The following is a 24,041-nucleotide window of genomic DNA, read 5'->3' as shown; positions in this document are numbered from 1 at the left end:
GAGTGTTCTAGAAGATGAGTGATATGAGTTAATACCAAACGTTTTTTTTTTTTTCTGACAAGGGAGTGGTAGGCGATAAAAGATCTGCTAAAGGTTGAACTGATCTTTATCCAGGTAAGTTCTGCCAGTGAGGTTGTCTTTGTAGGATGGACAATAGACATAGAAAATGTTGTAAAAAATTGGTTTATATCACCCTATTACTGAAAAAACAGCTATAAACAAGACAGAGCAAGGTCATTAAATGCCACCAAACCCTTGAATGATGATTTCTAAATTGCTCAAATTCTAATAATTTTCATTAAAGAAAAGAAAAGCATTTCAGAACATGTGTTTTTTTTTTTTTCCCAAAATTTGAGGCAATTATTCTTCATTTCACTGTTGCTCAATATGGGTTTGTTTGGGGGGTCGCTTAAAAATTTTTCCTAAGTGATAAATTCCATGCAATAAAAGACAGCAAGCAGTGCGTGTAATGCCAGAACATTTCAGGCATGTCCCAAAGGTCATGGCAGGACAGAGGACACAACTTCATGGGCGTGGTTATTTATCTTATAGTCTTAAGCTACCATGGGAAGTCCCTGTAGGACATACTATTCTGTGGGAGTTCCATTGAAAATACATTGTCAATATTCAGTATTTTTTTAAAAATTCTGGATATCTAAACCATAAACTTATTCCAGTATTTATTTATTTACTCCAGCAGCCAATTCTGCCAAACAGAACTAAAGAAGAAAATAAAATAAAGAAAAACTAAATAGGAGAATCACTGACTACTATATACCAGCAAACAAAAGTTTTTTTTAAAAAATCAACCAAACAAAACAAAGTCAGCATTGTTTGAGTGCAATAAACTGGCATTATTTCGGGTTTTTCCTTATTTCTCCTCTCCTCCCCTCCCCTCCTCCTTCATCCAGAAATGATCATCTTGTCCCATTTGGAAGATGTTTACCAGGGCCCTTTCCCCCTTTTCCTTTGTGGCCTGAATATTGGTGTGACTTTCATCCCTTTGGCAGGCTAAAGGATCAGTGGATGCCCTGACGGAAAATAGGAGCCCTTCTATGGTTGTGGACTGAGCAAAGAGTGAAGAACAAGATTTTATCTTCTTTCAGTCATGTAAGACACAAGACCCAGGCTCCCAAAAGTACCTTCAGAGTTTGTCAGCTGGTATCATGATAGCCTACTACATGTTGAAAGTCTCATTCATCTGGGCTCAAGATACCACCTTTCTTAAAGAAAGAGGGGCCGAATCTTTCCATAATATTCTCTACCTTGGCTTACACTTATACCCAGATATTTTTCTTGTTAAAATCCTGAAGTAAGTCAAGGTGTGCATATGTACTGATCTAATACTCATCTTTAAAAGGGTAGCCTGTATTTCACAAAGTCGAGTTTATAATTACGTTGAATTTTTACTATTTAGGACAGCACCATTTTCACCTGTTCTGAGCTAGTCCATTATCCTTTCCTTACAAATTTGGATTCAAACCTTCATCAGGGTAAACAGATCTCCCAATAATTGATAGCGATCTAAATAAGAATTAACCCATAATAGTTTGGGAGAAAACGGTGGTAATCAGAGATAATGATAGGGAATACTATATATATTTCTACCCCTAAGTTAGATTCAGTCCTATTATTGTTTATGAAACTCTAAAGTAGGTCAGTGGCCTAGAATTGGTTTTATTTCGAGTGAGTTGAACATTAAAATGAAACAATATTTCCCTTCTTCTGAAAAGTCTTCTAGTAAGGATTTCAATTCATGGTAGCAAAGCATTTTTTGAATTAAAGTCTTTTAATTAAGTCCTGGCAAGCAGTCCCAAGCATGTCTCTTCCCAGAAGAGTTTCTTCTCTGTGGTGCAGTTAGTGTTGACTGAGGTTTCAAATCCTCTATGTTCTAACCAGTGTCACTTAGATGAAGAATATTCCTTATTTCCTTTTCTCCCTTAAGTGTAATCTTGCAAATTCCAACCAACCATTCCTTTGAAGCACTGACTCTCTTTGGCATCTGTTTGTAAAACCAGTACAATATGTTGTACTCTAGAGATGTTACAAGGGAGCAAACCAAATGAATGAAAGTAATTGACATCCTAGAGAACAATGCCATAAGAATCAAGACATGCATCTACTCCAGAAGTCAGATGGTATGGGGGAAACAGGCTTTGGAATCAAATGGAACTGTGCTTGGAGGCCATGCCCCAGCATTCACCAGCTGTGTGAACTTGGGAAAGTGAGCTTGAGTATGTTTCTCCATCAGTAAAGATTAGGGTAAGAACACATTCCTTATAGCATTATTAAGAGGGTGAGAGATAAACTATGCAAAATTCTTGGCATGTAGTATTATGTTCACTAAAAGGGAGCTGCTATGACTATTACTGCTATTGAGGTACTTCTATTATGCTGCTATTATGGCTGCTACTACTAGTAGTATACTACTACTATTTTTGTTACTACCATGATCCCTATTGTGTGAGGAGGGCTGTGTACAAAATGAATCGCCTTCTCCAGTTCTAAACAAATGAGTTGTTACCGCATCCTAGCTCACCTTTCCAGCTGGGGTAGGAGAATGACCAAATACTTTCAAATCAGATAAACTCAAGAGTAACTCATGGAGAACTTAGGACCAATGATGATTTGAGAACGCATGCATGCTCCCAATGTTGAGTTTGTGTGGCTGTGAAAATGAATATTGTCAAAGATGTTGAGTTTATCTTATGGTCAATATTTGATCTGTCTACGCTGACAAGTACTTAACACACTTCAAAATAGATTAGAAGTATGCAGGCTCTGCTGTGTGGGTAGGATGGTGAACATTTATATACCAGTGAGTGTGTCATATGGGGAAAATTTTTATGTTTGGTACATGGTAGTCGAACTGAGACTTCCACTTAATGAAATGGAATTGAATTGCACTACAAATTCTTTTTTTTAATATGAAAGAAAAGTAAACTCAGATGTGATTATGATGGTATGTGACATGGTTGGAGTAGCTTTGAAATGTTTTGAAGTAGAACAGAATGGAGTACTTCAGTACTCCCACCACCAATGTCCATGTATATTCTAATGCCATTCAAACATTTGTTGACACTACTTAATGTTCAGATAGGGAGACATTAAGATTAGCACACAGATACCTTTATAATTAAGGAGGTTACTATTCAGTAGACCTGGCTGCTATATTTAATCTATGGTCATTTTAAAATTTTTAATTCTCATTAAAAACTCATAATAGTTGAAGGAAATAAAATTTTTAGAGCAGCAAATGTTCAAATTCAATCCTTTTATTCTTCACCTTTTTGTTTAGACACTATTTCTGATGTTATTCACCACATTAATTAATTCTTAAGTTCCCACCCCAGCCCTCATCATGACTTTTTCATTTCTTACAACTGGCAGACATTGGTAAATAATGAGCTACAAGATATTTAAAGGTCTCGAGCATTTATTCCAATAGCACAAAGTACCCTATGGAGACATTGCATATACTAGTAGCAATGACCAAATGTTTCTTTTATTTTTATAATTGTTTTGGAAAACCATATGATTGCCAAAGACAGCATACACATGGTCAATTTGGATTCATCCCAGCCTTTAAAAAAATCTGCAAAACACATTAATGGTTGTAATGTATACAGTTGAGGTTTTTTTAAACATGCCTTCCAGCTGTACATTTGTAATGTTTAATTTAGGTGAAAATTCTATGAAGGATTTAATTTATATGATTCAGAAGTTTGTTAACTATTTTAAATGGGCATTGAGTTTTGCCAAATTCCATTCTATGTCATAAGAACATTGTCCACACTAGGTTCTATTAGTGGTGATAAAACTCCCCTGATAAATTTGACTCTTAAGCCGAGTGGTAAAATGGTGCCTGGAAATAAATGAGCCACAGTCCAGGGGAGTCTATTTAGGCTTGGAAAATCTAGTGGAAATACCTAACTTTGGAGGGTTTCAAAAGTACCGTATTTTCCGGCGTATAAGACAACTGGGCGTATAAGATGACCCCCAACTTTTCCAGTTAAAATATAGAATTTTTCTACCTGAAGTCCTCTAACTATAAGAAGAGGCAGGGAGAGTCTCAGTATACGTTACTAAGGAACATGGGCACTGGTTGATTTAATGTTCACCAAATTGACTATTTGGGTGGGGTTCTCATTACCCACACCATATATTCAGCTTGGATGGAATCATCTAAGTTGGGATAATAGACCTTCATGATCTATGACTCCAATGATGGGATACTGGTCTCAGATGATCAAGGACAAACTGATTCTCATACTCTAAAGCAGTGGTCGGCAAACTCATTAGTCCACAGAGCCAAATATCAACAGTACAACGATTGAAATTTATTTTGAGAGCCACATTTTTTAAACTTAACCTTCTTCTAACGCCACTTCTTCAAAATAGACTCGCCCAGGCCGTGGTATTTTGTGGAAGAGCCACACTCAAGGGGCCAAAGAGCCGCATGTGGCTCGTGAGCCGCAGTTTGCTGACCATGGCTCTAAAGCAATGAATCAGGCTCTGTAACTGAGCTAGTTTATCTCTGAATCTCTTTGGATGAACTGCAGATCATTCTGCAGATGACGGTTAGAACCATTTGTGTAGAATACTAACAGCCCAGGACCAGATTAAGGTCATGGGCAAAACTCTTTGGACTGATTTCATAAGTACGTGGTGCTATGAAGAATTTGGAAATTTTCCAGATCTTGGAACCTTCCAAAGGCCCTCTAATAGGGCCTACTCTCTAAAGTTCTTTAAGCAGAATCTAGAGGTCTGCCTCTTACCTGAGCTTCCATTCCCATCTACTAAAGCACATGCACAGCGGTGGGGAACAGAAGCCCAGTCACCCTATCTGTCATCTATCTGATAGGGGTGTGGTAGAGCCACTTCTAGTGTTGTGGTGTCCAATAACTGCTGGCCCTGATTTCTTCTGTAAAGTCTCAGGAACTAAACAGGCATTAGGATTCATGTAAATGGATCTGGATTTCACAAGGAGCCAGGAACCCACCTACCCACTCTCTTTTAGCCTCCGTCTGACCCCAGGGGCTGGCTATAGCCAGAATCAAACTCTTTGGCATATCATCTTCGAGTGGGCTGGTAAGGGGCTCCCTTTTCCAGACCTAAGATCTTGTCTAAGACTACTCTTTGGAAACTAGAGACCCAAGAGCAGGAGTATCAAGTTCTCCAGCAATACCAATCCATCTTGACAAAACAAAACATATCTTTCTGATTGGTACACCTCCAAGCTGGTCCACATATATATTGTGAAATAATTATATTAACCTCTCTCAGGGCACATTGAAAACCTTTGTGTCCTGAGCACCAAAGATGCTATTTTTTATTAAACCAACATGGAGGTCCCCTTAGATACATGTGTTTTGTTTTTTAAATATATTTTTATTGATTTCAGAGAGGAAGGGAGAAGGAGAGAGAGAGAGATAGAAACATCAATGAGAGAGAATCATTGATCGGCTGCTTTCTGGATGCCCCCCCCCCCCTATTGGGGATCGAGCCTGCAACCTGCCCATGTGCCCTTGACCAGAATCAAACCTGGGACACTTCAGTCTGAAGGCGGACACTCTATCCACTGAGCCAAACCAGCTAGGGCAGATGCATGTTTTTTATTTTTAAAAAATTCAATTGGTTATTGGGGAAAACTATAGCTATAAAGTAGTGTTAATTTTCAATAAACTGGTTAAATATTGAAATTCAGGAAACTATTCAAGTTTAATCATGAAGAGAAAGTTAAGTATGTGGCTCAGTTTCTTTAGTTATCATTATGTAAAATGGAATAGCATTGCAAAGAAAAATCAAATAAAAGAATAGAAATCATAGTGCTAACATGTGGTTGAAGAAGTATTGGAGGTCACAGGTAGTGTAAATTCTCTGATTATTACCAGACAGAGAAAAGCTTTATTTTAGAGAGATGGATCATTATTTAGTCATCTGTCTGATCTAGAGCCAGTAACACGATCTAATGATTTCATTCCTGGATTATTTTTAATATATAGAATTAGAGATATATGGGGAGCATTTGCTATTTTAATAGTACAGTTTCCTCCTAAATTGCTTTTGTTAAGTAAAATAATGTTGCATTGGAAGAGAGTGTGTATTTTCTTAGTAATGCTTCACAATTCCTTGTCTTACAATTCAATAAATCATCTTACACCTGTCAGCACCTATGATCTAAGTTTATTACCCGATCCAGTGAGTAGTAGATAGCTCCTTGGCTAGAGAGCAATTTCTGAAACTAATTTAATCAAAGTGTTTTTATAGTATAGTGAACTCTGGCTTGATGTTTCAAATATGTATTGACGTCTTCAGAAAAGTGTGATTTAATCCCATCCAATTTTGAAATAGAATTAAGATTAAGCTTTATGTGATTTCTATTATAGCCAGAAAATCTTTAGTTGCATTAATATTATTCACGTGCTCTTTTATTGAGCAAGCATTTATTCGTACCTCTATTTGTACAGCTAGCCGTCTGCTAGATTCTGAGATGCTGTAGGGCAGCGGTCGGCAAACTCATTAGTCAACAGAGCGGCAAACCATGGCTGTAGGGGAATTTAAAAAATTCTGGGTTGCCTGGCCAGTGTGGCTCAATGGTTGAGCATCGACCTATGAACCAGGAGGTCACAGTTCGATTCCCAGTCAGGGCACATGTCTGGGTTGCGGGCTTGATCCCCAATAGGGACTGTGTAGGAGGCAGCCAATTGATTATTCTCTTTCATCATTGATGTTTCTCTCTCTCTCTCCCTCTCCCTTCCTCTCTGAAGTCAATAAAAAATATTTTTAAAAATATTCTAGGTTGGTTGAAAGATACAATGGAGGATTCTGAAGGAGCAACTGACATGGCAGTTATTGACTGACAAGGAATCCAGTGTAACTGAAGTTGAATGTTCATTTTTCAGGGTAGTGATAATTACAGCTAGCTTCTACTGAACAAATTCTAGATGTACTGTCATTTTGAGGACTTGGAATGCCAACTCGGGCGTTTGAACATGATGCTTTAAGAATGAATAGCTTTTAGACTTTTGAGAATAAGTTGTTATAGTTATACAAGCTTGCTGGGAGTTAATTTGGTGGCCACCCATGGACCCAATTGGCTGGGGAAAAAATAGAGGAATGAAAACCAGCAATTCATGGAAGAAGATGGTTAGAGTGATAACCTAGGGAAGAAAGGGAAGGCTGAAGCCAACGGGTCTTTTAATGAACAAACAAACAACCTTAGAGAGTGATTAAGGTAGAAGGCACAAAAAAGACGTCAGAGTCTAAGATTGCGTTGCGGTTCTAACCTGGACAGTGGTAGTACCCTTTGTGAAGATTAGAAAGTGGGAAGAAATATCAAAGGGGCAGATGATGCAGTTTAAATAAAGTTGAGTTTAAAATAAAAGGGAAGCATCAAAGCTAAACGTTTAGCTTTTTTTTTTTAGATGTGGGAATGAGAAACAAAGTTTAGGTCAGAGTTGAGATCTGAGGTGGAAATTCGAATATTATCAGGACAGAGGAGAAAGTTGAAGCTGTAAAAGAATTCATGTTTGCTGAGGGAATATGTATCTATGAGGTCACTATTTTGTCATAATTGTTTGGAGATGGAAAGAACATGTTCTGGTGAATAACTCACTTGTAGTCAAAATTACTCAGTGCTGAAGTCTGCCTTTAATTATAGTAAATGTGTTTGATTCGAAAATGTATTTGTTAGCTATATAAGTAATAGTTCATTCAAATAAAAGTAACACATTGGAGAAAGACAGTGGTTAATGGAAGGCCACTACAGGATTTCCCATCACCCTTTAATTGCTGAGCTGTCTCTGATGTCATGTTAGCATTCTGCCTCTCTGAAGTGTCCTATCACAGTGGTCAACCCAGGTCACAGATATATGAAAATCAAATGACAAAAGTCACACTAAAAAGTCCTGAGAGTAACGTGTAACAGTTTTGCTTTCAGCTCGATACATTTTGTGTCAGGCCAAATCTTAAAGAGGTACACTGACTCCAACTAGTCGGGGGCGGGGGGGGGGGCATTACTTTTTCATCATAAACAGATGAGTGTGGGTCCTCTGCTGGCTGGCTGCCCTCTCCCCCTTTCAACACCACTTACATTTTTTTTTAAAAAAACTGCATTTATAAATAATTGAGAATACACCAGGGCAACCTCACCCAGACTTTGTTTTCTGGAACATTCTGAACATCTGAGTTCTATCTGTGCTTTTATTAGAAAAAGCAATTCAGAATTGCCAATGATAATGAGGTAAAAAGCATGGTTGGCGGAGGTGCACATCTATTCCCAAACCTCCCCTCTGCCGAGACATTGGGTCACATCCTCCCACCTCCCCAGGTCTCCAGTGCTGCCTGTTTCCCACCATGTCTTGGCCAGCATTCTCTTCCATTGTGCTTCCCGTTCCTCAGCAGAGACTGAAGGAGCTAGGGAGAGGCCCAAGAATAGGGCCTGATGACAAAGACTGAGTAGTTGGACCAAAGGTGTCCATGAGAAAGGGAAGATGCCAAGAGCAGTACAGGGATCACTTACCAGCCTCCCCAGCTTCTCCTCTCTTTAAACATTGTAATCCCGCCCCCCCCCCCCGCCCCCCGAAGAATGTTCCAACATTCCAATAAGTGGTTCTCAAACTTGAGCGCTCAGGAGAATTGCCTGGAGGACTTACTAAATTACAGGTTGCTGGGCCCCGCCTCTACAGTTTCTGATTCAGCATGTCTGGGGTGGGGCCCAAGAATTTGCCTTTCCAACCAGCTCCCCAGGAGGTTGCTGCTGCTGGCCACGCTCCATTTTGAGAACTGGTCTCCACTCTGGACTCTACGGCAGGACCGGAGGAGACGTTCTAAGTCCTAATTGTTCAAACTGGCAGGTCTCCTCCCTGCTCTCTGAATAGTGGATAGTTTTCTCTTACTGGGTTAAAACCAAATGGCTTAAGTTTTGTGTGTGTTTTTTCTAAGCCACATTTATTCTTCGGCTTCCTCTTTCGCAAAACATGGTACGTGTAAACTGAAATGTATTCCAGGGAAATGAGACTTAGTTCATTTCCGTAATACGTTGCCCCTTAATTTGTCTTTAATCATATATACACAAACCAACTCGGAAATTGCTTAATAATTTTTGGTACAGCACCGCCAATTAGATAATTACCTCTCCAGATTTTTATTTTTATTTTTGCCAGCAGACAGGTGGCCATCCATCACAGAAACAATGCTATGGACAAAGTGGAAGGAATGAGATGTTATTGCTGTGGTTTCCATCATTGCAAATCTTTGCATTTTACCTTTTAGAGTACAGGGGAGTTTCTACTTTTCGGGGCAGTTGTATTGCCTGAGTTGACTTTTTATGTTATTGTTTAAAGTATTACAAATAGTAGCACATATGTCTCCTTCCCCCCCCTCCCATTGGCCTTCCCCCGGCCTTCCCTACCCCCCAGCACATGCCCTCACTCCACTGAGTTGACTTTTAAAAGAATCTGTGTAGGCAGCGAATCTATTCTTTTGTCATCAGAGTTCTTAAAATTTTCCCCTAAATCTTTGATTTACTGTGTAAAAAAATCTTGTTGAATTGTAAACATCTGTTACATTTCTGGGGAATAATTATTGTTAAAATCAATAAACCAAATTTGTATGAGACTAATACTATTGCAGAGGATAAATTGAGGGGACCATTCAGGAGTTCTTTTTAGACATTGGGAATACTTGAATGATATAACAAAGCATTCCCCTATATTTAACAAAAAACAACAACCCTCTGAATTGCTTAACGCTAATAATCAATATTCCTTGCTAAGCACTCTTTTGTAAAGTTCCTGAGATTTCCTATCATAAATTCATAAAAATTCACCCTTCTAGCTACTTCTACATATAATTTTATTCCTGTACTTATCATGTACATACACTACATTACAAAAGTATTCCTTTTATTCCATATAAATCTTAAAGTGTAACACTAGTAAATTGAATAAATTACTAATTTTTGTTCACTTACCACAGATCCAATGACTTAGCAACCTGATTCCTCCATTTTGAGCGGTAGTTCTTGTACTTGGCTGCACATTAGAATCTTCTGAGGAATTTGAAAGATCCCAATCCATGGACCTCACCCCAGTCTAAGTAATTCAGACTCTGGCGGGAAGTGGGTGTGGACCAACATGGTTGCTCCGGTGATCTCAGTGTGCAGTCCCGTGTGGGAACCACTCACCTGGACGGTCATCATTTGCTTTCTTCTTTCCATAACGTCGTGTTTCTTTAATTTCAACTTAATCCAAATTACCTTGATTGGACAAAGGCAGTGTCAGTGCTACTAAATGAGAAGGAAATGGCTGAATAAAGCTGGTTAAGTCAGGGACAAAGGATGCAATGAATTCAAGGAATTTGAGATTCAAACATTTAAAACCCAAAGAAGACTCTGTCTTTGATGGTTACTCAGGGCTGAAATATGATGGCATGCCTTCATATTCATCTTTGGTTCTCTAGGCTGTCCCAAACGGGAATTTTCCTACAATAGCATTGATTTTGTAAATTCTTAACAGACCAAACCCACTTGGGATGGAATAGAATCTTACTCTATTTTTTGAGTCAAAGAGTATAACCTTCCGTGGCTTTAATACTTTTTGCACCACCCAGATGGGGATATGAACTTTCTGAGCAATAAGAATCTTCCCTGGGAACGCCACAAATTCCAGAGCAAAGCTGACAATGTGTTCAATTTTAATAATCATTTTACCAGCTGGTACAAAAATGTTATATTCCTCTAAAACCGAAAAATTTGAGGAGATGAATATTGCTATAGAAACAGAGCAAATCATAGTTACCTATGCAAAATTGTTAGATCAAAGACTCAATTATAATTAGTTTAAAATGTATTCGGTACATTCACTTCACCTAACATGAAGTATCTGCAGAGTGTTAAAGTGCTGACTTAGAAAAAAAAATTTGATCTTCCCACAGTGTCTTAAAAACAAAAAATGTATTTCCATTCATCGAAGGCTAAGCATCCACCATGAGACATTCAAATCTGGTAAAAATGTTTGATGGTATCAATTAAAACCCTATTTAAGTAGAAAGGCCAGGACATGTTCTTTAATGAGTATCTGGCAATGTCATCATCTACTTAAGACAGAGGAAGGGGGATACGATCAAAATCATTCAATCTCTGAGTGATGGAGGAAGTAAAGCTTGAAGTGACATATACAAACAATGTGTATGACATCCATCAATATCAGGGGATTTTATAGACATTAATTATCTAGTGTTCTAAGCCCCCCTTTGAGGTGTATTTTATAATTAAGAACAAAGGAAAATAAAATTGATGGAAACAGCAATCAATGAGTAATTCCACATTTTGTGCACTTATAAACCCAACACTTTATACTTATTCGCAGAATGGAAAGAACTAACTAATCCTTGCACGGTGCCTTCTTTACTCACTCTTGCGATAGCAACCGTCATCCAACTCAAGAGCCTTTCTTACTCGTTCCCAGTCTGAATCTTCTGCTTTCCTGAACACATGCTGACAGAGGAATTTATTCAGACTTTATATTTTTCCCACGATTAATGCTATTTTTTTCTTTTACAAGTTAAAACTTACTGTGATAGCCAACAAAAAGAGATAAAAAAGGATATTCTTTTGAATTTTGAGTTACCTGAATGATTGAAATTTTAGGCATATTCCCGAACTGTCATAGCATGGGTTGAAAATATTAAGTGAGTTGAGTTAAATTAAAATTTTTAAAGGGTTTGGACCAACCAAGAAAATATTCTGTACTAATTAATAAAAAGTGTTTGGATTATTTTTCATGGACCTTATTATTTTTTCAAGGTGACGTCACTTTTATGGGAAGGGCCGGTACTCAACTCTTGTCATTGCAGCTCAGAAGCAGCAGCTGACAGCCCATAAACACATGGGAGTGTCTGTGTTCCCATGAAGCTTTATGGACACAGAAATTCGCATTGCAGATACCTTACATGTGTCACAAAATTTTATCCTTCTTTGGATTAAAAAAATCATATAAAAATGTAAAAAAAAATGTTCTTAACTGGCTAGCCAGACAAAAACAGGCAGGTGGGCAGGATTTGGCCTGCGGGCTGTAGTTTGCAGGCCCCTGGTTTAGGAAATTAAAATTCTTTCATTTGAGAAAAGATAAATTTCTATTAGTCTGTTTTCCAGTATTTTTATAATCCTTTCACCATCTAATTGTAGACTGACAAATATTCTCTTGAGTCGGCCCCGTGAATATACTGGTGCAGGCCCGAGTGCTGTGCTGAGCAGGGTTCCAGAACCCCGAACAGGGGCGAATGAGCAGAAAGGCAACTGGAGAGCTGCCACTTAGTCCCACCTACGCTCTTCCACCTACGCTCTAATCTCAGCAAATGCTTCCTCTATATTCAATTGATAGAAGTTCGAGTCATTTTCTCTGAAACGTTCATCTACAGGCATGAACTTGGTAGTGGATATCATTATTTTTAAGTTAGATATCTTCAAAGCATCTTAGGAGTTCAGCTTCCTTTACTCAGTATCGATTCTCAAAACTAACAAATGTGTCTATTGGCCGGTTGCTCGCTCTCTTATTATAAGCAGAAATAGGGCTGCGGGTGGGGAGTGAACAGAAAAGGCCATTCACATCTCTAACACCTGTAAGTCAGTCATTGTCATTGGAGCTGCTACAATTATAAATAAATGGACATTACTAAGATTTTATTTATCTTCCTTAAAATTTGAAAGCTCTTCTAAACCATAAACGGTATTTAAAAATTATTCTCTGTGTATTATTGACTACCAGATTAGAATAATAAACACTAAACTTCTGATGATAGAACTTATAATCCTATGGAGCTGAGTCTGTGGAGTTAATATAGAAATATCAAATAAAACCTGACAAGGTAAATATGCGATCACATATCAAAATGGCTTTAAATTGTAGTCCATGGAACACTAGACTTAAATTTGTATGCAGATTGGGTTTTTATTATGTTTTGAAGTTCCCTGGGCGACCTATCTTGCTAGGGCATTTGGAAATGTTAAGTATCATAACCAATGAAAAAAGGCATTAAGAAATAAAACCGACATAAATCAAACGTATTTGTGGTCTGTTATGAGTTGAACCTGAAGATAGCCTTAAACTCCCGCAATGTAATTAAAACATCTTAAGAGTTTAGTTACATATAAAGAATTTCTGCTTTTATGCAGGTGGCATGTGTTAATACGGGTGTGTTTTCATATTAAGGGTTGTGATTCAAGTTTCTTAGGAGGAAATATATGGCTTATGGCACTCAACGTGTTCATATCCTGATTGTGCTGGAGCGGTGGTGTTGGGTGTCAGGCTACAAACACAGTTCCTGAATGTCGCTATGAATATGATGGAATGAAACAAGCCAGATCTGTGTTTGCCTTGAAAGGTATCCAGACTTAATATTATACTTTAAAGACATTCTGAAGCATTGACTTCGGAATAAGGGCAAACATTCTTTAAGGCCTGGACAAACCCGAAAGGAATTACTGAAATCTCCTGTTTCAGGCATACATTTTAATAGTAGTGCTCCATGACAAGTCATTAATTCCCTGCAACCCGACTCTTAGGTACAGGTCCCCAACGGCTAAAATTAGGGGTATTTTTGTCTGCTTACCTTACTGTTTGATTGGGTATCAGTGTATGTAGAAGTACAAAGCTCATCTGTTAACTTCGATTTACTATTCTCGGCTGGTGTCCACATCCATGCCTACAGGCTCGTATTGAGACTGGCCCTCCCACGGATTGTTAAATTATCAACTCAGATCAACTTTAAAGGAGGTTGAGTATGAAACTGCATTAGAAGTGTAGGCATTAAGAACAAACATTATAGGACAAATTAATTATCCTTTCTGTGTAAAGTACTGGTATACTGGAGAACGTCATTCTTAAGAAACACATGTTTTACAACTTTGTCTTTCACAAATTTGACCTTTACCCAGTCTTTTGCTCAATAGTAAGAAATCAAATCTGCCTCCTTGCACCTTTACGTTTAGAAGGATGATCTTGAATTATTTATATTCCTCTTCTTTAATGATGGTTGTGGGAGGGGCATGTTGAATTCCATCAAATAGCTACCCACTTATAAAAGCCTTATCCAGCTAACAAATAGCCTTAGCACATTCTGTTCCTTCGCAGAGTAAGACTTCTGTGTGTGTGTGGGGAAACAATGAATTAGTAAATTAAGGCTAGGAGCAATGTGACTTTGGTTCTAGATAGAGTTTGGATCAATGACCATTGCTAGACTATCTAGTTATATAAACCCCTGTTTATAAAAATCTGTTCAACAGTATGACATTTGCCTTCCCAGCAATCTTGTGGTCTGAAGGAGTTACATAGTATTTAGAATGCTTCTAAACCATCAAGCCCCTCTTCGTGGGTTCAGACTCAATGAGAAAAGCCCGCACGGGTAGAAGGCACTATTGTAACAATCGATAGTAGTTGTTAAATGAACTAACTAGTTAGTTGATTTACTACCTTAGATCTCAGGAGGGTTGTCCAATGAATCTTCAGTTCCCCATGCTAACTGTTCCAACAATGAATATTTGAGGATTTATAGTGGGAAGGGACTAAGCGGTGATAGGTATACAGCAGGTACTGAATACATACTATGGTTTTGTTATGCCCTCTCCTTGGTAGCAGGATTATTTTCTGCTCTCACTCGCCACCTGTTTTTGTAAATAAAGTTGTATTGGAACACAGCCCTGCCAATCATTTACATCTTGCCTATGGCTGCTTTCTTACTAAAACAGCAGGAGAATCCAGTAGTTGTGATAGTGAGCAAATGGTCAACAAAGCCTGAAATATTTACTACCTGGCCCTTTACAGAGAAAGTTTGCTGAGCCCCGTTCTAGACTCTAACGCTGTGCTGTCCAGGGATGTAGCCATTAGCTTCAGGCAGCAGTTGAGTGTTTGAGATGTGGCTGATGGAACTGAGGCGTGTTATATGAGGAAAACACACATAAGACTTGGTAAAAAGAAAGAAAAGGGAATTATTGATCACATGTCGAAATAATACTTTGGATATTGAGTTGGGTAAAATATATTATTAAAATTAATTTTACCTGTTCCTTTTTATATTTTTTAACACGACTATTAGAAAATTGAAAACGTGACTTGCATTTATAGCTCACATCATAGTTCTAGTGATCGTTCTGGTTTAGAGTCTATAAAAAAAGGTAGAAAGAGGGAAGGTGAGGAAAGAAAACAATCTGTTATATTTGCAAATAACTTTCAAAAGCAATAGAATCTTCTATTAATTTGGCTATTACTTCTCATAAGAAGTAATACTTTAAAATAATGGATTAGGTTGTCTTATTGACAAGGGTTTAGTTGAGTTCTCTGAGAAGGAGACCCTGACTCAGAATTCAAATTGGGAGGTGACCTGGGCAGCATCTGTCAGGGAGACGGGAAGGAAAGAAGGCATGTTCATGAACAGGTTGTTGCTGTGGGCACCTGGGCTCCTCCCAGTGGAGCTCTCTGGGAGATTTGACATAACAGGACTCAAAGCAGTCCCTTCTGGCAAGTGAGGAACCTCGGATGTTCATCCACCAACTGCCAGTAGTTGCTGGTTGAGGGCTGCTCCTAGGAGCATCAGCCTCCCTTTATTCCCTCTCCAGCATCCCCGCCTGCCCTGCCTGGGGCCAGAGAAAGCCCTAGAGCTGAAAGGAACAGTTGTTTGCTGCCAAGAGTCACCAGCCAGCTTGAGATCAGCGACTGCCTAAAGCAGTGGTCGGCAAACTCATTAGTCAACAGAGCCAAATATCAACAGTACAACGATTGAAATTTCTTTTGAGAGCCACATTTTTTAAACTTCAACTTCTTCTAACGCCACTTCTTCAAAATAGACCTGCCCAGGCTGTGGTGTTTTGTGGAAGAGCCACACTCAAGGGACCAAAGAGCCACATGTGGCTCACGAGCCGCAGTTTGCCGACTACTGGCCTAAGGCATCAGGTTGGGCCCTATAGAGTCTGATACTGATACCAAACTGAATGTTTTATCCATGTTGAAATCCATGATTTCAACAAACATTTGTATAGTCCCGTGGTGTATGTATTCATTTTCTCTGATCTTCACAATAGCACAGATAGGTAGGTTTATCATTATTCATACATTATGGATGGGAAAACTCAGCCCAAGAGTCATTTGTCCAGGATAATTCAGCTGGGATGGTAACTCCAGTCTCCTCACTCCACATGGGTGGTCACGCATGCCTGACTCCTTAGATTTCCTACCAAGCTCAGCTCCGTGTGAGGAGATGTAAATATAGTGATGTTCTCAAAGTGAGAACAGGAAACTCAAACCATTAGGGGGCGGGGACTCTGTAGAACTCCTTAGATATCCATAGGGAAATAGATACTTATATCCACTTAGTCCCAAGACTCTTATGCCAAAATGTATTATCTCTCTTTTGCCAAAGCACAGTCCAAATCAAGAGGTTATAGGACCTGCTGACCACCACACAGGATGTTAGTGATACAGCTAAATTCTAGAAAACTCCACAGAAGTCCCTATAGTGGAAGCTTCTGGATGCATGGTTCATTGAGGACTGGATTTTGTTCCTTTCCCATTACCCAGGCTCTCTTCAAAAGTGTTGTCAGTCCCTTTGGTATTTCTCGGAAACAGTCTCCCTCCCAGCTTCATTTCCCTTTATTATACTTCTGACTGACTCGGTAATTCTTTGCGGACTTCAGTAACACTTGTACTATTTAAATTTGAATAACCCCCAAGGATCTAGATAGGTCAATATGTTTAAACCACAGGCTTTCGTCTATATATTCGTTGATTAAAAACAGATTTTATACATGATGTATACTTCATCAAGGGAGGGGGAAGCAGGCAGATGTTTGTAAAACCGAAATGTGTTAGACTATATTTATTTGGCTCTCTTGCTGACTAGCTTTAGAAAAGTCATACCTATGACAATTGAACTGTAAACCGTTAGATGGTGTGTTTCCCTAGAAATTTCCTGCTCTGAAGGGTCAGCCAAAAAGAAAAGTAAAATGATTCCCGAAGATTGACATACCAAAAGAAGTTGACAAATATACCATAAAGCAGTCATATTTAAACAAAGGACATTGAATAATGGAATGCCTCAAAATTATGCTCTAGTCTCTAACCATAAAGTGACTAATGGTTGTAATTCATTTAATCCAAACAGTAGGAAAACATTGGCTTTTGTTGTTGTTATTAGTATTTGAAAGCCAGGTTTTGTGTCGTGTGTTTTGTGTGTGTTTTTTTATGCAAACATGAAATCATTAAGTTGCACCTAAATTACTGTGTCTGGTTCATTCCCCAATTTTTTAATATCTCATCCTTTAACTGAGAAACAATCATTTTTTCCTCCCTTAAAATATTTATATTTGAGATGCTTTGAGTGTTTCAAAGCCAAAATTAAAGATTTTGTATTGGTCTTCCTGTCCAGGTGAAATATGCACAAAACCTTCCTCTGAATTCTGAACATATGAAAATTATAGATAAAATACTTTAAATGGATTTTAAAGAATAATAACCAAGCTTAAACATAAGTGGAAAGTCTCTAAAAACCAGAAGGGAAAGGAAATGCAAAGTGGTGAAGGGAGGTTGGAGCTGGGCTGCTCAAAAGAAGTAGAGATAAGCTGGGGCAGCAAGGACCTGAGGGGACACATGGTGCAGTGTATCCTGCACATGGCAGGTGCCACCCTGCACTCCTGGAGGCCACTCTAGGCCCAAAGGCTAACTTCCACCCTCTCTGGAATTAGAGCCAGCAGAATTCTCATGGAAGGAAGGTGAGGCACTGAGTCAAACCAGCATCGGTGCCTCTATGGAACATAGGTGTCTCCTGAGAGTGCCCCCTCTGGGAAAACAACCTTAAACCCCAATAACAGAGTGGGCATCTCGCCTGGTTGGGCTATGTCAATCCCCAAACCACAACACAGGGAACAAAATTCACATCAGATGAGCTGTCAGACAAAAATTGCAAGACACAAGATAAAATCAGATTCATGGCAAATGTATGCAAACACAGGAAAATAGGAATTGCCTGTTCTCAAAAGAGCTTAAGAATAAGTATGTTTAGTTCTCTTGAAATTATGGAGGGACTTGCTTCCTGGGAACATGAACATAAGGTAGTTCAATAAGAAGATGTGATAAAGAACCTACTGGAAATGAAAAATGTGGTCATTGAAATTTCAACAATTGTTGTTGTTTTTTAACAATTGTTAATAGGATAAACACTAGATTAATAAGCATACCTTGTCCAGCTGATGTGGCTCAGTTGGCTGGAGCATTGTCCCATACACCAAAAAGGTTGCGGGTTCAATCGAATAGTAGTTGATTTGATGTGGGGATATATTCTTTATATTATTTCCATTTCTGATTCAGATAAAGGAATAGAAATTCAATGATCTCCTTTCTTCCTAGTTCACAACCTAGAAGTAACCTAAACTAATCATTCAGTTAATCATGCCTCAGTTAATGCAAGAAACAGGAACCAAAAGAATGAAATTTGACCATCTTTTAAGGGTTCTTTTAAATGCACCTTTTCACAATCCAGTTTGAATCTATAAACCCTTGAAACTGCATAGATCTCATTGAGGTTTCTGAAAAAAATGTACCAGTTTTCCCTAGTATGAGTGTTGTATAGTAAAATATTAAAAGTATGCAGAATAATATTCTTCCTCTCTTTTTTGAACAGCAAAACTTAGAGAGTAACCTCACCAACCTTATTAAGAGGAACACGGAACTGGAGACGCTTTTGGCTAAACTCATTCAAACCTGTCAACACGTTGAGGTGAGTAGCTCTGTGTAGTGTGCTCCATGTGAAAATTGCTGGGCCACGATTTTTATCCCCTCACCCTTTATATTTTTAAAACTGGAATCTTCTTAAAATTAGATTTTTTTTTGCAGGAGCTAAATATATAAGATGGGTGAAATTGGAAGGAACTAGAACCTCAGAGACGCACTTCCCCCATCAACTAACTGCTTTGTCCTGCCCCCCACTCCTATCACAGCATTCCCTGATCCATCTTTATTTTATTTAGCATTACTAATATTGTAGATTTTAATCAACCTTACAAAGAACAGCCAAGAAAAAGCACTATTTAAAAGGCATTGTATTGGCTGCTGTAACAAATTACCACAAACTTGGATGGCGTAAAAAAAAAAAAAAAAAATACAGACAGTCTGGAGGCCAGAAGTCTCAAATCAAGGAGTTGGCGTGGCTGTGCCAGCTCCCTCTGAAGGCCCTAGGGGAGGATCCTTCCTGCCTCTTCCCACCTCCTAATGTTCTTGTGGCTGCAGCAGTCTAATCTCTACTTCTTTCATCAAATGACCTTCACCTTGGGTGCCTCTGTGTCTAAATATCCTTTTTACAAGGACACCAGTCACTGGATGAGGGGCCACCCTACTCCAGTATGAACTCATTTTAACTTGACTACATTTGCAAAGACCCTGTTTCCAAATCTATATACATAAAAGCCCAAGCAGCCGTTCGACCGGCAGCTATGATGTGCACTGACCACCAGGGGCCAGACTCTCAATGCACAGGCATGGAAACATGGAACAGACTGATGAATCTCAGAGGGAAAGGGGGCCCCTCGGCCTGGCCTATAGGGACTGGGCCGAAACTGGCAGTCCAACATCCCCCAAGGAGTCCCGGATGGCAAGAGGGTGTGGGCCAGGCCAAGGGACCCCACTGGTGCACAAATTCATGCACCGGGCCTCTAGTAAGGTCATAGTCACAGATACCAGGGGTTATGCCTTGGGCATATCTTCTGGGGGAACACAATTCAGAACACTACAGGTATGTATTAAATGCGTGTTGGTGGTCAGATATGTTTCTGTGAAATTGACCACAATTGCAGTGTGTTGGGATTAAGTAAGTGTGTGTAGGCAGCAGTGACATCAAGGCAAGTTGCAGAACCCAGATCTTTTAAAAAATATATTTTGATTGATTTCAGAGAGGAAGGGGAGGGAGAGAGAGATAGAAATATCAATGATGAGAGAGAATCGTTGATTGGCTGCCTCCTGCACGCCTCCTACTGGGGATTGAGTTCTCAACCCGGGCATGTGACCCTGACCAGGAATCAAACCCAGGACCCTTCAATCTGCAGGCCGATGCTCTATCCACTGAGCCAAACTGCCTAGGCTCAGATCTTTCTGACCCTCTGCTTAGATGGATTCGCTTTTGGCAATAATCTCTCCAGGGAACAATTTGAGCCTGGTTGATTAAACAACATTGTAAATAATAGTGAACAAGTATAATGCTTTCGTTATTGTAGAAGAAAGTGAATATGTATTATAGGAATAAATGGATGAACAAAATGGAGTGACCCTGGTGCTATATTTTATTTTTATGACGTGATGTCATTTGATGTTTAGGACAGTAAGAAAGAATTATTTCTCTTCAGTTAAAAAAAAAATTACCCGTGTTTTATGGGGAAATTTTACAAATGCTTTATGGTTTGGGTGATTATTTCAATTTTAGCTAGTTTCATTACTTCTTAAAGCACTAGTGTCTGGTTTCCATTATGGCCTGTAGTCATTTCAGAACAACTGTCTTGCTCCTAATGTAATATTAGTGTGGCTTGAATTTACAAAATGCTATTCATCCTAACATGTAAAATTACATTCTACAATGTTCAATGATTTCAAGTGATAGATGTGTCATTCAAGAAATTTACAAGCAGATTTCATTTTTATTTCAAAAGATTAGAGATTTAGTTGAGATATAGGCTTTTAAAATGAAGCTATTACTAAATTGATTGTAGCGGACTTGCAGATGGACACATATAAGCTATTTGAAGTTATTCTAGACAAGGAGTAAAGAATACTTATTCCTTTCACTATTGTTGTTTCTGTATACATCCTTTGGAATAGAAAGAAAATTTTTGTGGGTGAGAAAATTTGGTATTTGGGAAATTTATTCTAGATAATAGTGAAAGAAAGTTAATTATGAGTAGAAATAGTATGGTACTAGCAGTGTCTATTTTGACACGTTTTCTTAGTCATACTTATTAATACTTTCAAAGTCTAATTTTCAAAAAATTAAGCATCTAATTGTCATCTATAGCAAAACCTCCATATAACGGACTAATTTGGGGGAGGGAGTGTCCGTTAAAGCCAAAGCCCATTATATAATAAAGTAGGTTTTCCGAATGCATATGTTAAAGATTGACAAATTAGTTAGTTTACCTGTTTTTACTTAAGTAGACACGTTTGTGTAATTAAAATTAAGTATGTATAAACAGTCCAATTTTACAGAAAAGTTTTCTATATGTATTACTGTAATTTTAAGTTTATACTGAATAGGTGTAGTAGGTGCATGCATTCACCAGTCACCTGGAGTAAAGAAATGCACAGGCTGGCGCGTGGCTCAGTGCACTGGGGACATCGGCCAACGGGTTAAAACTGCTGCAGAAAGCCAGGCCAGGCGACCACAGAATCAATTACTGCGCGCAATGCAGTGTGAGCACGTGCTGATCGCTCCCTGATTTAAATATGTAGACTACGATTTATTTATGACACAATATTTATTTATGTCAGTGAAATGTATGTCAGTGAAGTTCTCCCCGCATATGGCCTATTCACTGAAATTTGTCTAAAATCACAGTGAGTTCATAGCAAAAAAAACAACCTGTTAATTTAATTATAAGCAAATCTTGGTGAAAAGCTTTTTAACATTCACAGGGTGTTCGTTTTCACATGTGACATACATTCCAGACATTTTGTCAGTTCAACCAGAAGTCCGTAAAATTGAGAGTTTACTGTAGTAATCCAATGAGTCCACACTGAAGACGGGGGCCGGGGGAGATAGTGCACAATCTAAGCCTACCTTCAAGGGATATCTTGGTGCAAAACGCTCACACGTTCAAGGGAAAACGTCACAACACTAGTAAAATCCAAAACAGTAGTGGAATTAGTTAGGCACGGGCATGATGGTCTTTTAAATCAGCTCAGTGGAAAAGAATTTCAGAGTTCACATCCTATGTTCCTAGACTGTATTTCTTCCTTTTCCTCTTCCTGATGGTGTCCTTGTGTTTGAGTCTGAGCACTCCTCTGGAAAATAATCCCCATGCCAGCTGGAGCTTAAAAACTCAAAGCTCAGAGGCAACTCTCAATTGTTGTAAATGAAATCAATGAGTTCCCACAGAATCCTGAGGAAATGCCTCATCCTTATAAGTCCACACCTCCTTCCTGAGATTCACTCTGCTTTTCTTTAGAATGAAAAGAGTTTGAAGGTCTCCCCCATCCCCATTGTTTTCATAACTTGTTTTTAAAATCAGGGTAAGCAAATGAAATGTTTGGGGTTTTTTTAGCAGTTATTTATTTTTTAAAAAATATATTTTTTAATTGATTTTTTACAGGGAGGAAGGGAGAGGAATAGAGAGTTAGAAACATCAATGAGAGAGAAACATTGATCAGCTGCCTCTTGCACACCCCCTACTGGGGATGTGCCATAACCAAGGTACATGTCCTTGAACGGAATCGAACCTGGGACCCTTGAGTCCGCAGGCCAACGCTCCATCCACTGAGCCAAACTGGTTAGGGCATGAAATGTTTTTTTTTTATAGTAAGTACCAAATCTTTTAAAAACTAGATATGAAGGGTATGAAGGCCAAGGCAGTTTAGGACTCAGGAGGTAGAGGCATTGAATGAGCAGTATCAGCTAGACTCCCAAGAAATGCTTGTGTGTACATCGGTGGTTGGAATTCTAAAACCTAGTGGGTTTTTAGTCACTGGGTTTTGTTTTCTTCAGGAGAGAAATACAGTAGAAAATTCCAGTGGGATGAGTTTGAAGTCAGTTATATATGGGATGTAGGACAAACCTATGGGAAGTGATCAAAATTTGGGTCAGCTGTAGAACTTAGCATTTCTAGGTTAAATTTGGACTTGTGCTCTTCATCATCTCATCCTTTTAAAAATCAGAGGACCTAATTTATTCGCTAAGCAAATACTTAGAATCACTGATGGGTACCAAATTCTTCACACATTCTGAGGATCAAGTTCTTTCATAGGGAATACATCACCTGAGCACACAATCAATGTTCGTTTTGGGAATTACCCGTGACCATTGACTGAATCCACAGTGAGATAATAAGGAAAAGCTACAGAAGGGTGACTAATTGTCACAGCGGTTTGGAGAAGATAAAGGCTCAGCTGACCTCACTATCCTTTCTTGGACTCAAACTAGAAGGCCGTCCTCTAAGCCAGCATCCCATCGAAGTCCTGGCATTAGCCCCTTTGGCTTATTTTGCCTTGTTTGTAATAACTTTTTTAAAAGTTCCTTTTGGTATTATTTTTCACACTAAGTTTTGAAACTATTTTTTCTTTTATTTTAATAGAAAGATTGCTCTCTTACTGGCTTTCTCTGAGTTTTTTCAATGTTAGGTGACATGTGGAGTGACAAAGTTCTGGTAGGTAAGGGGAAGAGGGTTATGTGTTATGGTACCGTATTTTCCAGCATATAAGAGGAAAATCTTATACGCCCAGTCGTCTTATACGCCGGAAAGTACGGTACCTTGTAATAAATGGTGACAATTGATTTGGAAAATCAGATAGGGTCTCTAGAAAACTTTTCAGTCATTCACCAAGCCCTAAATACATTCAATTGTAAACTTTGAAATAAGTGGGGGGGGGGGAAATTGCTGGGAAGATGAACTTTCAAGTTTAAATTAATTTTGTTGTGCAGTTTTATGTCAAAGCACTCTCTCTTTCTCTATGGAAACCTTGGCAATTGCTTCATCTACAGCCATTGGATTCAGACCGCACCTGAACACCACACATGATTTTTGTGTATTGTGGACAGATGTCTGATCTTGGATGGTGTGTATCCTGCTAGGGGCCAACTTGAATGTCCAAAGTTATAATCCATTTCACTAGCAGATAAGGGTTAGATTCCTACCCCATCTGAGCCCTCATGAGAAAGCTCTCAAGGTATAACTTGAGCCAGATTCTGGGCCTCATTAAACCACATGAGGTAACCCACAGTCATCCATGGCTGTTCCTGTAAACAGCTCTGGGACGATGATAATGTGACAGTGCAGATACAATGGCATTTGGAAA

The 24,041-nt window shown here is 38.8% G+C and overlaps 1 protein-coding gene across 2 annotated transcripts in view; it reads left to right on the top strand.

Annotated features, from left to right (window-relative positions):
- Nucleotides 1–24,041, top strand: part of MID1 (midline 1) — a 99,627-nt gene that overhangs the window by 18,700 nt on the left and 56,886 nt on the right. For both annotated transcript variants that reach the window (XM_008156588.3, XM_028132774.2), the window contains exon 2: nucleotides 18,673–18,768. In XM_008156588.3, the coding sequence (XP_008154810.1) occupies nucleotides 18,673–18,768 (96 nt within the window). The remainder of the gene's footprint in view (nucleotides 1–18,672; nucleotides 18,769–24,041) is intronic.

The sequence above is a fragment of the Eptesicus fuscus genome, chromosome 1 (genome assembly GCF_027574615.1).
Source record: "Eptesicus fuscus isolate TK198812 chromosome 1, DD_ASM_mEF_20220401, whole genome shotgun sequence".
In the NCBI taxonomy this organism is placed as follows: Eukaryota; Metazoa; Chordata; class Mammalia; order Chiroptera; family Vespertilionidae; genus Eptesicus; species Eptesicus fuscus.
This window is presented reverse-complemented; position numbering and strand designations above follow the sequence as displayed.